The sequence below is a fragment of the Sceloporus occidentalis genome, unplaced genomic scaffold, assembly GCF_023333645.1.
Source record: "Sceloporus occidentalis isolate IW3139 unplaced genomic scaffold, rSceOcc1.0.p SCAF_158, whole genome shotgun sequence".
Lineage (NCBI taxonomy): Eukaryota > Metazoa > Chordata > Lepidosauria > Squamata > Phrynosomatidae > Sceloporus > Sceloporus occidentalis.
The window spans coordinates 2,136,216-2,153,440 of NW_028317138.1; the positions used below are offsets into that span (position 1 = coordinate 2,136,216).

At 41.2% G+C, this 17,225-nt stretch overlaps 1 protein-coding gene across 1 annotated transcript; it reads left to right on the forward strand.

Annotated features, from left to right (window-relative positions):
* Positions 1–657: 657 nt before the first annotated feature.
* Positions 658–15,341, forward strand: LOC149280200 (SH3 and multiple ankyrin repeat domains protein 2-like; the record flags this gene model as incomplete). The annotated part of the gene is made up of 8 exons (XM_089500760.1): positions 658–861; positions 3,422–3,625; positions 3,736–3,807; positions 4,179–4,287; positions 5,082–5,233; positions 6,279–6,446; positions 10,251–10,367; positions 15,264–15,341. Coding segments are annotated over exons 1-8 (1,104 nt in total), but the record flags the coding sequence as incomplete, so codon positions are not given.
* Positions 15,342–17,225: the final 1,884 nt, after the last annotated feature.

The window sequence follows — 17,225 nt, forward strand, 5'->3', positions numbered from 1 at the left end:
TCCAAGGATAGTGAAAATGTCTAGTACAGAACTCCTTGAATATATGTATTGTATTAAATTCTGCGTAAATTGTTGGCGCTATATAAATAAAAGATAATAATAATACGAAGAAGGCAGCTTTGAATGTGGGAACCCTTAAGCAAAACTGCCCCCCACTAGTGGGGCATGCGGAGCAGTGGGTCCCTGAAATGACCCAACACCTGGGGACCTAAAACTATTGCAATTATGCAATTGTAACAATTTATAAAAGGAAAAATTAGATGTGTGAATAAAAAGGTGCAAAATCACCCCATAAAATATGGCATATATTATGGATAAATATTACTAGGCTTTTGTGTCTTTAATAAGTAACTAAATTAACTTCCATACTGTTTGTGGTATCGGTTTGTATAAAGCCTGGTACTTTTAGCGCCAAGGTTTATTTAAGACTCCAGATTAACATCTGTCTAGATGAAACGCCTACTTTTATTCTGGTAATAATACCAGATACATATACAGCTTTGTTCAAAGTGTAAACGCCTATATCTCGCCTATATGTCTGACAAACATAATGCTAATGGGGTCTGTTGCTTATGAATTTCTTGCGTTCATCGTTATGTTCCTCCAAAATAATTTAATATTTTTGTGTTTTGTGCTTTAGGGTAAATGACGCTGAATATGCCACGAAGTCCCACCTCCAGTGAAGATGAGATGGCGCAGAGTTTTTCAGACTATTCAATGGAGTCCGAATCTGACAGTTCGAAAGAAGAAACCATCTATGATACCATCAGAGCCACTGCAGAACGTCCAACCAGTCGTCTGGAGGACATCCAGACCAACACTATGGTCATCAGGATTGTAATTCCAGACCTACAGCAAACTGTAAGTCAGACTGTGGCTTCTACCAATCAGATGATCTCTCTCGCGCTCTCCCTGCGCGCTGTCTGATTCAGGATGCAGGAAGTGACATCACATCCATTTCCTGCATGCAGAATGTCTGCATGGAGAGAAAGAGATACAGTCAAGCTGTTTGGGGGCTAAGATGGCAAGCTGTTTTGGGAAAAAAATGGCTCAGACAAGCTGGGGTCAAAGATGGCACAGACAGGCTATTTGGGGCTAAGATGGCACAGGCAAGCTGTTTGAGGACAAATTTGCACTGGGACCCTGTGATTTCTAGTTATTCCCATGGTTACAAGCCTAATACCCTCTTCATTTCAAGTGCATCACAGAAGCAGAGCAGGCAGTGCTGGTCATCCCACGAAAAGAGCAGCAGTACGTGTTTAGACATATCCACAAATCTAATAATACAAATGAGGTCACTTGGGGAGGCGTGGGCTGTATCTGCAGGGCAATTACTCCCCCCCCCACATTGAGGGGGAAGAGATCTAATGTTTAACATACAGTACATAAATTGCATTAATAATGTATACATTCTGCGGGTTACCATTCTTGATTTCAATAACAATATACTAAATATATTTCCTGCGTTCATTCATGCGTTGAAGTCCTGCAAAACCCACTCATTCTTAAGGTTTTCTAAAACTTCACAAATAATCATTACAATTTTAAAAAACAGAAACTGGCTTGTAAATCTAGAAGTCCTTAATAGAAAATAAGATGGGGTATTATTGTTTGAAGCAGGGTTCTTTATATAACCCGGCCAGTGCGTTCTGCCTTTCAGGTGTATTCTTTTGATCTGTGTCTTGAAGGTGGCCATTGTGGCCTTTGAATCCTCATAAAAATAGATTCTACAGAGCGGGATTGATTTTAATGTAATATACGCCTCCCCACAGCCCCCCTGTTAAATGTAAGAAGCGGTTGCATTTTATGTAAGTTGAGAGATCTACCAGAAGACACCGTGGGTGTTTCTTTTTTTTTATTTGAAAAATATTCCAAGCCGTCGTTCCCTGCCAGCACTTTTATTTTCTCAATGCCTTTTCAGTGTCTGTCTCTTTGACCGATCTTTTGTCCAGCAGTTAAGGAGTTAGCTGCGGAATTCTCTGTGCTCATGAACTGTTCTTGCGTGTTCTAACGCTGCACACTTTTTAAATCTGGTTCAGGGCACAACCTCATTTTATCCTCTGCTGGGTATTTCAGCACCTCTCCTCCACATCCACGGCTCAATGTTGTTATGTCACGTTCTCACTTAGCAACTCAGAGTTACCCTATTCAGACTTTGCTTCATGAAGGAAACCTGCCCCATGCCTCTTTCAGACAGAGACTCATTTCTCACACGTTAAAGTTCCTGAACTTTCCCCCTCATTCGTGTTCACTACAAAATCACCTATTAATAGCGTTTACCCACCATGACTGAACAATGTGTCGGCTTAAACACTCTTTAATCTTTACAGCCTCTGAAAGACAAAGAAGAATGAAAGTTCTTCACCGAGCATGACATAAAAATCCAATGAAGCCTTTTAGTTCTTCTAACAAACCCCATTACCTTTAACCCACCAACCTCAAAAGTGCTCTAAAGTTCATGGTTCACTGAAAAAGGTCTGCATGCGACTCACCTTCTCTTAGATTGTTAGCTTTCTCATCTCCTCAGATCCCTCCAATTTTAGGACTTCTTTAAATCCATAACAGGAATACCAAAGTTAGTGTAAGGTTTCTAGGTAATGTGGTCTGAAAGATGACATCATGATAGATACAATGTTGCCTCCAACAAGCAAACAGAAGCCACACTATTTTTTTACAGATCTGTGTTTTTGGAAATATTAAAGTTTATACGCGGAAGACACGTTTGGCTTGAAGATGCAAGCTGTCTGCTTGAGGCTAAAAGGTTGAAATGAAATCTCTGGGAAAATCTTTATAATTTTACTAAGATATATTGATTCAATAAAACAATAGTATGGGAGAAAAGATTGCTTCTGAGCCGTAGCAATCCCAGTAGATTGCCAGTGGGCCCCCCTGGGTCTCAAAAAAGTTAATACATTTCTAGATACATGTAATACACAGGAATAGATTAGTAATTAGATGTTACCCTTCAGGTCTTTAGGCATTTAGGAGAAGCTCAAAGCTTGTACAATGATCAGAGAACCCGAACTTGGCCGGCAGCGGTCATCACCGTTGGGACTGAATTTGCCCGAGAACTGATCTAATTATATACTGTGATATATTTGGACCACAGCTCCATGGGTGAAGAACCGCAGTTACTTTGTTACCACGCTTCACCTGCTATTTGTAGAGCTGTCTCAGTGTAGATGACTCTTTACGCATGGGTATCCAGATGTCACTATTGGTGAAGGTCATGGGACAGTCCGTAGTCAACAAGATTAGAAAAATCTGTTAGCTGATATAAATTGTGATTTTTTTTCTTCTTTAGTTTTTATACCTAACTGCCGTTTTATGACGCTGGCAATGTATTAAATAAATAAAAGACTTAACCAATGCTTATTATTTTCCCACTGTGCTTATCATTTTTTATGCTCCTGATTTGCAGAAATGTATCCGTTTTAACCCCAATGCTACCGTATGGGTAGCAAAGCAGCGGATCCTGTGTACGCTCAACCAGAGTCTGAAGGACGTCCTCAACTATGGCTTATACCAGCCTTTCAGTAACGGAAGGGACGGAAAGTTCCTTGATGAGGAACGTCTTCTGCGGGAATACCCACAGCCAATGAGCAGGGGAGTACCATCCATGGAGGTATGTGTCCAAGTGCCATTGTTTTTTTGTTTTTTTTTTACAAAAAAAAGGTATTTTTAATGTTTGGGTTGAACAGGTTTTTATAATTATTTCCTATTTTCTTTTTGTAGTTTCGGTATAAGAAGAGATTGTACAAACAGTCCAGCATTGATGAGAAACAGATCGCTAAGCTCCATACAAAGGTAACTCAATGTTAATACTTTTTATATTCATGTATTGATGCAAGGTATGGACATTTTAGTTTACATAGAGGGTGGTAAATATGTGGAACAGCCACCCAGTGATGGATGCTAATACAGTGAGGGAATTGAAACATGCATTGGGATAAGCATATGACTATCCTGACTCTAGAACAAGTCCAAGGACTGATTGTTGTCAGGAAACCTGCCATCAGATTCTATGTTTCTCTATTGTGTATGGTCCATACATTCCATTGATCTCTACTCTTGATAATATAGAGAGGGTTTGGTTTTAAAGGATGCTGCTGAGGAACAGATATGGGCTTTGCAGATGAACATATTCTTTATTTTAATATATATCTTGTTTCGTTCAGGCCAGCCTACGTAAATTTATGGATTACATCCAGCACTGCTCTGTAGAGAAGGTTAACAAGATGCTGGACCGAGGACTGGACCCAAACTACCATGACCCAGATAACGGAGGTAATAAAAGACAACCGAGGCAGGCAGAAAGGGTTCAGCGTTAGCTGCCTCTTCATACTACATGTAAAAAGTGCAATATCTTTCAATAATAGATGAAATCTCTTGGCTGTACCTTTTAATAATGTTTTATTTACAATGCTTTTTATTTTTCTCTTCTGGTTGGAAAATGCAATGTTTACCTTTTTGCGCATAAGGGATTTATTTTAGATCGTATCGCGGCTTTATTTCTTTATAATATTGTGTACACGTCTTGAGGAGAGCAGATTATAATGGAATTAATCGGAAAGTTTTATAGATAGAGATAATCATATATATATACATATATATATATGTATACTATATACTCACTAAATCACAATAAATAAGTGTGAAAAGAAAGTATTCATCTCTAAATAGGTATAAAATAATGCTGTGATTTAGGTCCATCAAGTTTATACCTGGTATGGTTTAATGTTGTTTTTTGGCTTATTTGATTGATATTGTCGCCTATATCTCTGACTATAGGAGCTATTGTATCATTATTATTGGATTGGGTGTATTTATTAAGTTGTAGTGCAAGTCTTTTGCTGTCAAAGGGCTGTGATACAGTGATTAGTATAGCTACGGCCTCTTCTTCTCCCGTGCAGCGAGTCTAGGCGATTGGAATATACTACAGCATTTGCTGCACCAGCTTTGGGGCAATTTTATGTTCAAGCCATGGACCAGGAAGGGGCTTAATGGGAGCTTATATGACGGCCTCTTCCATTTCCGTGTTTACATGATTGAGTGAACTCTTTTGCTCTGATGTTTGGCAGAAACCCCTCTCACGCTGGCCGCACAGTTGGACAACTCTACAGACGTCATCAAAGCTCTTCGCAATGGCGGGGCTCACTTGGACTTCAGGAGCAAAGATGGCATGACTGCTTTGCATAAAGCGTCTCGGGCGAAGACCCAGACAGCTCTCGTGGTAGGTTCCTCATCCAAAAACAAAGGATTTTGGCTTCTACTATACAAGGAGAATGTATATGACATTATAAAAGATAAGCCAAGTAAGGATTCTGTGGTCTAAGTAGAGTGTTTTCACAGAAGGAGTATTTAGAGCCATGGACATTATACAAAAATAAGAACAAAATGTTTTGTAAAAACAATATTTTGCTGTTCATGTGCTTTAAATACACAGAAGGTAACCCAACTTCCTCTGCAGATATATCTACATATCCGGTCCATGTTACCTCTGCCTTGTGATGAAACATTACTATTTATCATATTTCTCGGTCTCTTAGTCTCTGACCCTCACATTCCCTGCAATGTCGTTGAGCGTTTTCATACAGTTTCTCATCTCGCAGAGCAGGTGCCCCTCCAGGGTTTCCCGTGGCCTGAATTTAATTCGGCATATTTCTGCTTTTACTGGGTCACCTGCCTTGAAAAATCTTCCATTAGCGCCAGTGTGAGTCGGAATATTTAATATTTCAATGTCCCGGCTCTTAAAGAGAGAAACCTACTGTACATTAGCCCAGAAACAGGCTCTTCGCATACAAAGTCGCAGACGGAACAGGCTATTCTAATCATACAAAATCCTATATTGCTGCGATTAGACCTCTCTGTTTGGGGAAAACTATTCTGCCTTCTTTGTGTATCAAATATTTAAGAATACTCTTAAATATCCAGAAATAATACACTGCTTTCCTGCTCGCACGAACTTGGGGTTCAGATCAATTCTGGATCAAACAGCATGAACATTCTCACAGTTGCTATGGTGACTGCATCCGCTTTAATTGCTATTTCCTCATTTTAACGTAAAAAACCCCCAAAAAACTATTGTATGGAAATTATATAATACGTAAAAAAACAACCTCCTTTGATTTTGAATCTTTGGACATATGTAAGAAGAACCTATTTCCCTGGGGAAATGTTACCAACAAAGCCTATAAACTATTGCTACCCTCATTAGATCAAGATAGGAGAAGTGGAAACGGTGTTTGAAAATATGTGTCAATGTTGTCTTGTTACAGACCTTGCTGGGACTGGGAGCATCTCCTGATTACAAGGACAGCCGTGGTCTGACTCCCCTGTATCATACAGCGATGGTCGGAGGAGACCCATATTGCTGTGAATTACTGCTTCACGAACACGCCACAGTGGGATGCAAGGATGAAAATGGCTGGCAAGAGATCCACCAGGTACAGTAAATGTGATATGTACGTGTTTTGGATTTCACCCATGGCGATAAGAGATCTTTCTAGATGGAAGAATGGATGGGGTTGCACTCTTACAGAAGGACAGAACCATTATATTTACTTTATCAGCCATATGTTCCCACTTTAGCTTCCATTAATAGGGGTATATCTGAGGCTCTATTTGCTGGACAGGAAAAGAATGTGAATGAATGAGGAGCATACCACACCGTCCATCTTTACAGTGCATGATGAAGCTCCAACCTTGGTGACTTTCACTGGCGGAAGAGAAAGAGCTGGTCCTCCATCATGCATCTCTAAATGCTGTAAATTATGCAAGGACAACCGAGCCCTTCCAGCGTAATGATTAGTGAAGTTAAATCTTTAATCGAGATGACATTCCCTTCAAATGGACAAGTGTATGAATGTGTAGCTCTTGTATCTTTTGGGTATTTAAACATAGACTCTGATGTTCTATTTATCTCCACCCTCTCAGTAAAGTAAACCTTCCTTACATTACATCTAAGCCTCCGACCCTTTAGTGTTAGATTCTAACATTTCTCCTCCTTTTGAAGTAAACTTCCCTCCAAACTTTGTTAAATCCCATTTCACATCCCCTCTCTCTTCTCTCCCCCAAGTCGAACATATTGAGCTTCCTTTAGTCTTCCATGATTTTTAACCATTTTGGTAGCCCTCTTCTGAACGCTCTCCATAACGTGTCTATTACTCTGAAGGTCTCCAGAGCTCCACTCAATACGTTATAAACTATACTATGATACGTGTTCTCTTAAGGTTCTGTGCATATGAAGCTGCAGTTTTATTTACAGGGCTATACATATGTGTATACGTTAAAATACATTTTGTTCCGCACATCATAATACACACCGCAGAACAAAGCAGAAGAAATGGCTGGTTGTTATTATTATCAGCTCTACAGTAAAACCCGAGCGAGCGAACCACCAGGTCACTGTAAGGAAAGTGGCGAGATCATTTCTTTTTAATTAAATACTTATACTGTGTAATGGTGAATGTGTAAACAAGGACTGCAGTGCTAATGGGTTCATTTGCTCTCTGAGGCCTGCCAGCTCTCCCTGTCTCCTCTCTTTGTACACATTTTGTTAATACAGACACTCCGCACTAATGGCGCACACATGGCAGGAGGGAAACAGTATGTCAGCTGCCATCTTAAATATTAGCCGCTGCGCGAGTGCTTAATTGACAGTAAAAAGAACAGTGATTCTGGCAATGTGCGGATAATGAAATCATAGAGCGGAATATTTACATAACAGAGCCCCAGGACAAGAGGGGAGAGAATTAAGCAGCATTCGGGTATTTGGAGCTGCCACATATCTCTATAAAGGTATGCCTATAGAGGGCATTATCAAATTTATTAAAACAGTCTTTAAATGCCTAATTCAGACTCTGTGCTTCTTAATGATGAGACTGATACAAGATTTAATATGATTAGGTGAAGAAGTATGTACTTGGCCTAATGTATCAAATGTGGAACTCCACAAACTGAATACGTTCTACATTCTAATACTGTGGAGCACAAGACTAAAATGGCAGAGGGGTTATTTTAGGAATAGATGTTTTAGTGAATTAAATCCAACTTTTTCTTAAGAATCAAGGCACCATAATTTTTTGCTGATGTCACATTTGTTCCCATGTTCCCTGTCTCTTGTTACATCTCAGGTCTATTCACTAAACAGAGGATGCATACAGAACTGGGGATGGATGTTGATTGACAAGTTCTGTGTCCCTCCAAATGGTTAAATACACTTTAACCCTCACTGCTTTTACTTTTCAAAATTTTTTTTTAAATAGAATAAAACGTATTTTCTGCGAGTTTTTTTTTCGAATAGCAGGTGAAGACATGCAGGGTGTCATCCAACTCACATGCCCTTGCCTGCAACTCTCAAAATTGAAAGGCGCATCTACTTATAAACATAAACCCTTAACGCGACTGACCACTCAACTTCACAGTGCATAGACAGTTCTTTTTGTCTCACTATCTACTGTGTATCTATTTTGTGTGTATTGTCACTTTGTTGTATAGTATGTTTTAAAGTGTGTCCTTTCTGTGTACTTGTGTCTTTGAAGAGTAAAGCCATGCTGCATTTCTATGGCAAGATTTTTTGCTCGTTAACATAGCATAGCATAGAAAAAGGAAGCTAAACCAGGGTAAAACATATCACTCTCGCTCCTGCACCTAAACATCCATTTACATCCTGCGAGGGTCTTTACCAGCTTCCAACAACCATAATTTACAGTAATTGCTGTGGAAAATGTACTGAACATTCACCTTACTACGGAGATGTTGATGTTGGTGATATAAATAACAGCCCACCAGCAATGACGTTTTAACGTTTAAACACTTAGTTTTCTATACTAGTTTTTGTAAATAATGTAAGATGGTACTAATGCTGCAGTTTTGGGGCGTTTCACTCCAAGAGAGTTCTACTTTAGTGCGGCTAATTATCCAAATTGCAAAAGAGCCTCTTTTACTTATTTCTATGATGTCTGTATGTGGAGGAACGCAGAGAAAGGTGAGAAGTGACAGAAACTGTTAAATACATACAGGGATTTAGAAGAGTAGAAGAGGGTACAAGTGCAAGAGGGTACAAGTGCAAGAGGTTACAAGTACAAGAAGTTACAAGTACAAAAAGTTACAAGTACAAGAGGGTACAAGTACAAGAGGTTACAAGTACAAAAAGTTACAAGTACAAGAGGTTACAAGTACAAGAGGGTACAAGGAGGAGGAATTTTAGAACAAGACGAGAGGGAATTTTATCTTGCATATAGGCATATGGCTTCCGAATCTAAGATGGAACCAACAACTGATTAAGATTTGAGTCTTTACAGTAGAAAAAACAAGCAACTAGATGGGGCCGATCTGCTGGCAGAATCTATGTTTCTATGTGTTTTCAGGAAGGGTAGAGAAAGCTGTCAGGTCCCTGTTGCATGGTAGAGAAATTAGATCATCGTGTAACATTCATCATTCTCATGAAACATTCATGCCGGTTCCTGACTGGTCTTACCTGGCTGTGCTTGTGTTGCACTCAGTCTCTACGCTGAATTTCTCTTAGTAAATGATGAATTAGGGGTCTGTCAGACAAACAGCATCTCCAATTTCTCGTTTGCAAGGCAGAATTCGTATGATTAGAAGTCTGTGGTGCCCTCTACTGATGAAGGAGCTTGATCGCATCTCTGTAAATCACCAATTCCCTTTATATCTTTACGTTTGGAATGTGTGAGCTTTCTGGGAATTGTGACATTTATCGCTACGTTGTATGGAGCTTTGCAAATACTCTGGAATTCAACACATCTTGCACTGACTTAGCCACAGTTTTAATATTTAAAACATGTTGGCAGGACAAAAAAATTTGGAGAATTCTCATATTTCACAGTTTCACACTTGATAACCCCCAAAAAAATGGATGCTTCCAACAATATCTTCTATGCCTATATTCTCGATGCGTCCAACTCCTTCTGTGGTGGTGCCTAAGGAGGTGTGCAATGTATCCTATACAATGTTGGAGTAATCATGGGGGATACAGTTATGGATTGAGAGCTGAAAGGTGAAGAGTTAGTAGGTTAACCCTGCGTCAATATATCGTATAAACAGGACAATGTCATTGTAACTCCATTAGTTCCTTGGGTAGAAGAGACAGAGCAGCCGTACAATCTTCTCCCCTTGTTATGCATCATGTATTGACGATGGAGGGTAACTATGATTTGAGTTATCCCTTGTATGCTTTTATTTTAACGGTATGCACTCACATGTGTGATGTATGTGTGTCTCTGCAGGCGTGTCGATACGGCCACTTCCAACATTTGGAGCACTTATTGTTTTATGGAGCCAACATGGGTGCTCAGAACGCATCTGGAAACACGGCGTTACACATCTGCGCACTTTATAATCAGGTGAGGAGCTCTGCTGTGTATTTAAGCAACACAAGCAATTCATTCTGTTTTACTGCCCCGGTGCATCCCACTCTTGTGTACCCCCACTTACTGCCCCTTGTGCCTATACGTGTTCTTCTGCTAATAAACCTACAGTCTTCACTCCATCTACTTATATCTCTGTCCCATGAACGTATCACTGTGTGGGTTTATCTACTAAACAGTAAAGGGTTATGGGGCGCACACATTCCGTTCATAGAAGTTCCTAATGACCACATTTATATGTTTGTCTTGTGACCTCCTGCGGTGCGTACAAGAGACTGACTTATTGATTAAGGCTATTCTGGCATTAGCATTTCAAACATACGGTAAACACGCTAGGAAAGGGAATTACTGCTTCAAAGAGCCCACATCTAAGCACAAGACCCCCAAGCATGTCTTTGGGGGATAACACATCGCAGTCGGCAGTTAGTTAACATCTGGATAACCTGACTAATTGCAAAGCGGAATAGACACCTGGGGAAGAAGCCTAACGAGGATGGGAAAATATTCTGTATAATTGGACAGCCAAACATACGATTTTAAAAGCCTGCTAGATGTCTCTGTGGAGTCAGTAAATTACGCATTGATAGAAAGCCCTATAAAGTACAAGGCAGAAGTTAAAGGAGCTGTGGCTACTAGCCGGGGATGGCCTTCTCAAGGTGGAGTACGGCCAGAGGGGTCCGCATAAATAATGGCATAGAGCCATAAGTGGGGCTCTTGGCACCTGTGGCAGGGTTGGGGGTCACATCCACTTCTGGGAGTGGACTAATGCACAGGGGCATAGCCAGAGCCGGCCTTAGGCGTTGTGGCGCCCTGTGCGGACTACTCCTCTGGCGCCCCCCCTTCACTACCCCCCCTCTCTGCCCCTTCAAACTACCCCCCCTGCCCCTTCAAACTACACCCCCCCTCTGCCCCTTCAAACTACACCCCCCCCTCTGCCCCTTCAAACTACACCCCCCCTCACTTTCCTTGTTGCCGGAGTCCTGCGGTGAGAGCGGGAGGCATCCGTCTTCTCGCTCTGCCGCGGTGCCGGCATTTCATGTTGAGCATTTCACGGAGAGTAAGGGGCGCCGAGCGGTTGCTGAGAACTTCACGAGCAACCGCTCGGTGCCCCTGCCCGGGACTTAGATTAAAGCATCGGTTTTTTTTTTGTTTTTTTTTAAACTTTATTTAACATGAATGACGTTAAATAAAGTTAAAAAAACCCCGATGTTTTAATTTAAGTCCCGGGCAGGCGCCCCTGCTACCATGGCCCCCTTGTGCGGCCGCAGAGGTCGCACACCCCTAAGGCCGGCCCTGGGCATAGCCCCCGGGGGCACAAGTGGACACCTCACCTCGCAGCACCAGAGGCATCACAGAATATATTATTAGCTGTTCACAAAGTGGAAGGCAGAATGATAATACATAAAATAATGAATGACATTTCTACTGACATTGGATCTGTAACAACCCGCAGAGTACACAAGACGCCATGAAGCAGCCGTCCTGTTGTCTGCTTGTTACTTAACGTACAGAGCAGTTTATTAAGACAGAAACAATGGGGTCTCCAATTTGGGGAATAAATACAAACCCTTCTTCCTACCCCACCCTCTCCCTACTTATAACCCATATTCTTTCTAGTTACCCCTCCAGCCGCTTCTGAGTCCTCCTTGCGTCCTTCTCTTGTGCCTCCTAGTTGGCGATATTCATGTCCTCTCCCTTAAGTCTCTTTTTTCACACCTTTGGTCTTCCTATATCCTCCATCATTTTTCTTAACCTCCACCTGTCTCACCCCCCCGTTGACTTTACCTGTTTTGCCATTTTTTGGCACCGTTTCCATGATATACATCAAGTTTAAAAGAGTTACCATTGGTATTGACGTCCTCTATCATGGGTATCGACCCTCTTCTCGGTACCAACTAGTTCGAGTCTCCTGGTCGTTGTTTTCTATGTATGCATCTGATTTAATTAAAATCCAATAAGTATCAAAATCCTTTCGCACAGAGGTAGCCAAGCGTTAGCGCTCGCTGAAATAACAAGGATAGCTCAGAATCAAGGGGCTGTAAATCACCGACGGCTGGGGAGCTACCTGTCGGCGGCCTCGTCGGCGGCTTATTCGGAGCATTTTATCACTCAAAGAGTTCTCGTTTTGTGCTTAATGACAATATCCTTTTTAATTTCCTCATTGTGATGTGACAGAGCTCCTTTAACGCCCCGCCAGTTTAATTAAGTAGTAAAATGGGCATGCCGAGTGGCTGATGCAGTCCCGCAGGTGTAAAATCAGCAAAATAAAATACAAACCGCCGAGAGGCAGAGTTATTAAAAAAAAAGTCCCAAGCCATCAAATAAGCGTTTAATAGCATCGGCCGGAGGAAGGTAGAGCCGGGAGCATTATTCAGGTCAGCACAATATTCCCCGTCCTTTCCGGAGGAATGCGGTAAATCTCTTATAATGAAACCCTTATTTTCTTTGGAACAACAATATGTTTCAAAACTCCAGGAAATAATGCTTATTATTATTATCATCATTGTTAATATCTTTTATTTATATGGTGCCAGCAACTTCCGCAGCGCTTCTTACAGTCCCAACATTCAAAGGGTCCGACAAAACTATAATTGACAGACTAAGACGAACCGATACATCAGGTGAACAGGGTCCGGTTTACGATAGCGAGGGGTATTTTTCCACTTTTTAAATGTAGTTAATATGAGCTCTAAAGCGGCAATAATGTCACACAAGGCTCATGTGGCCCATGTGCGAGGATAGTTGTGAAGGATAGTATTGTCACCGACGGCGTATCTTTATACATATGTTACCATCACACAGCACCGACGCAAGAGATGTCCCAATAAACATGTCGCCCACAAAGGGACCTTTCATGGTCTGCTAGGTCTGGAGTACATGTAGTGGTCCATTCTTGGTTTAGTAAGCTCTTCGAATGAGTATACTGGTATAACCTTACTTCTCAGAATAGTTTGCCCCTCTAATTAATATACCAGTATAACCTTACATCTGAGATTGGTATACTGGTAAAACCCTGCCTACCAGATTAGTATACTGGTATAATCCTGCCACATAGATAGTATACTGGTATAATCCTGCCACATAGATAGTATACTGGTATAATCCTGCCCCATAGATTAGTATACTGGTATAATCCTGCCCATAGATTAGTATACTGGTATAATCCTGCCCATAAATTAGTATACTGGTATAATCCTGCCCATAAATTAGTATAGTGGTATAATCCTGCCCTGCAGTTTGCCCCTCTCGTCAATTTGCCCCTCTCATTAATATACCAGTATAACCTTAGATTAGTATACTGGTAAAACTCTGCCTACCAGATTAGCATACTGGTATAATTCTGCTCCGCAGATTAGTATACTGGTATAATCCTTATAGTACTGTACTATTATATTATTATTATTTGTCCCTGAGCCGATCCTGTATTCTGATGTAGTAAATTGTAGCAGAATCTGCCCCGAAAGCGTACATTCTAGAGGGGATAATGGCATGTATTATGTTGCCCCCTTGTAAGGACCTTACTGGCTATTGATGTAAACGCGCCGGGTAGCCTAATGAGCTTGCCATCTACGCATAAAATGGTACAATCTGCCACAAGAATCAGTGTTAGAGGCTCAGCAGGAGAAAAGATGCCTTGATTAATAAGTCCAAGCTCTTAAGGTCAAGTGTACAGAATGTTGAGATTTCATTGTTTTTTTTATTTAATTAGCATTACTTCTCTCAAAATCTTTATTTTATTCAAAATTAGGCACAGATTTGTTGTAGAAATTAAAAGAAATCTAGTGAAATTGGAGTTTTCTAATAAAGGGTCCGCAGCATAAAAAATGCATAAAAATCATTTAGCGCTCAGCAAAGTTGTAAGCTAAAAAAAAATAAAAAATAATAATACAAAAATAAAATAAATATATATATATATATAAAGAAATCATGAGCAGAGCAGGAATTTAGTTACTGTATATTTCTTTCTGGTCTAGTCTTTTATGTTTCAGATCAGTAAAAAAAATTTTTCACACAAATCAAACCTTTTTTTTTTATGAAAGTAGTAAACGTTATTTCAAGCTGCTCAAATATTAGCACTATAAGCATGTTTTAGGCAAACCATTAAAACCCGTTATTTGCGTCGGCGAGAAGGCATCCATGGGAATTCCCCGATGCTAAGCCTTGCTTTCTCCGAGCTGCTGGCCTATTTTGCGATTTTGTTTCAAGATGTAAGTTCAGCCACATTCACAACGGATCTGTCTCACGCCGCACTCTGCACTTAAAGAGACAGTTTAATGTCACCGACACTAGAAGGCCGAGAAGCTGCAGCTCGGTCGCGGCCCTTCTAATGCCACGCATGTGCATGGGGGTCTGCAGCACTCCCAGATCCAGCGCTGGCTGAAGGGGAGTTCATCGCATGCATGGAGATGTGTTTGGCTGGACACAGCATCAACACTCAACACGCAAAATAGCTGGTGGTCAAAGCAAGGGGCAAATGCATAAGGGGGAGGGGGTTCTGCCATGAAAATGTAAAGGGACCATGCAGCATCATCGTATACATTAAAGTCCATACGATGGCTGGAACGTCCCTTTAATATTGTCCTCTCCTTGTTCATATTGTAAACTATATTAACTATGAGCTCACCCAAGGCTACTGCGCAGCCAATGGTGGAAGGCCCTAGAATTTCATATATTCACACATTTAACTTTTACTTTAATATACTTTTTATACTTGAACATTGTTTTCTTTCCCAATTTCCATTCATACCTGCCTGCTTAGACATTCTATACAATACCCATGAAAGAAAGCTCAGACTTCACACATTGCCTTAAGCGCTCGTTCGTTACATGACAATTTCTATGCAAATGACACTTATTCCCTTTGTATTACAGGACGGCTGTGCCCGTGTTCTGCTTTTCAGAGGGGCTAACAAGGAAATAAAAAACTACAATAGTCAATCTCCATTCCAGGTAAGAAATCCCAGCTTTGCGTTATGAAAGCCGTAGGTTTTCTTTTGCCACCCTTTGCTCCGCTGGAAAAGATTTCCTTTATTTCTAAAGCTGTTACGTGAAAGAAGAACATTGTGTTTTTATGTTGAAGAAGAATGTAGCGGAACGAGGGAACGCAATATTGCAACAGTATTACATTTCAGAACCCTGCAGGTGCCAGCGCTGTTCACATCGTCCCCTTTAGCTTCTCAAAAGGTTCTCCTGCTGTGTGGCCAAAAGTGACCATTGTTGATCTGGTCATTTTGCCATCTTCCGTCCCGGAGAACCTGCTTCTTAGTGGTAAATCTCTTGCCCCGCTGGGAGCGTCAATGTTAATAAGGTCTAGCTCTTTTAACCGTCCTCACTGACTCATCAATGTGGAGAAAAACAAAGGAACAGCTTTGTGTTTCCCCCCTGGGCTTCAGTTCATGGTCTCGGAGATGCAGCAGTTCTCTTTTGGTTTTTAAAACACAAACGCCTGCATCAGAACGGCCGTCGTGTGCTGTGTCAGGCATGCATTTAATATTCAAGCTGCAAGGGGGATCAGACGAACTCAGTATCCCCAAAAAAACATCAGCAAAGCCAGCAGAACCCGGCTCATCTGCTAAAAGCGGTTCCCCTCCTTCTGTCCCCATCACCTCTTTAGTTGCTTGGAGCAACGCAACATGAGCTTGATAAAATATGCACAGAGTTTGGCAGCAGAGCAGAATTTTCTTTCGGGCCCCCTTTTTTCCAGTGATCTGACGGCTCGTTTGCCCCCTTCTATTTGGAGCTTGTTTCCCAGGTAACAAACCTCTTCTCTCCCCAATGTGACAACTTTTGATTCAGTTGGGACCGCAGGAGGTGGCTTCGTTGGCTGGGGGCTTTCTTCTAACTCTGTGGTAACGCAAGCACTTGGAATTAAATCATCCTGCCTGTCAGGGAAGCCCTCAGTCTCTATAAGTGGATAGATTTCGCCAACTCTTGGAATGTGGTCCGTCTTGGTCTGTGGGACAAATATACCCTTCATTAGGAAGAGTAGCCAAGTTCTTCAATGTTTAACATGTATGACAAAAAAAGAGTGTTCATCTGATGTCACCTCGCAAGAAAACAGAACAGGTTCTAAGGATTTTTCAGTGGTCCCTATACAATTTGGCATATTGAAGTTTAACTAATCTTGTTGCCATATCTGATCCATTTATTTCACGTTAACCAAAACTAGGTGTATATGATACCAAAAAGCTTGTTTCATGGCAGGCATGAGCCTCCAGAAGGAGCTGGGTTATCCCGACTGCTATAGTTTTATGGTTGGTTCTTATCGTTTTGTTCTTTTACATCGGTCGGTATGGATGAATATCTCCCTGGCACCTAAAACTGTCTGTTTGGCTCCTGGACACGGCATATTTCTTTTTCCCAGTGCATTGGGACGAGAAGCTGAAGCGAACGTTGGCTCACTCGTACCATTACAGAGCAAACATTTCCATGATAGTACAAGTCTATTCCCACGCTTGAAAGCAGTCCAGATTTCAAAGGCCAATTCCTGCTGTTTGAGAAAAGAAAAAAAAATGTCCTCCCAGGTACATCACCTATCTTCAAAAGTCAACGTGGAACACAATTGAGAGAGCTTTTACTTTGATAAAACGCCTTTAAAGAACCGGCGCAAGCTCTTGGAACAAATAGAACATAGAACGTTTAAAGCTCAGAACGCAAGTTTACAGGAGCCGTTTCTTTTAGTTGTTCAAGAAGCATTATTTATTTAGGGTTGTTTAGGCTTGAGTCCAATTGGTTAACAGAGCATGGCCTAGCTTCCGTTGGAGATGTAGAACAAATGTTATAGAAACCATAACTCATATAAACCAATTCGCAATTGCTAACAGGAGTTAGAAA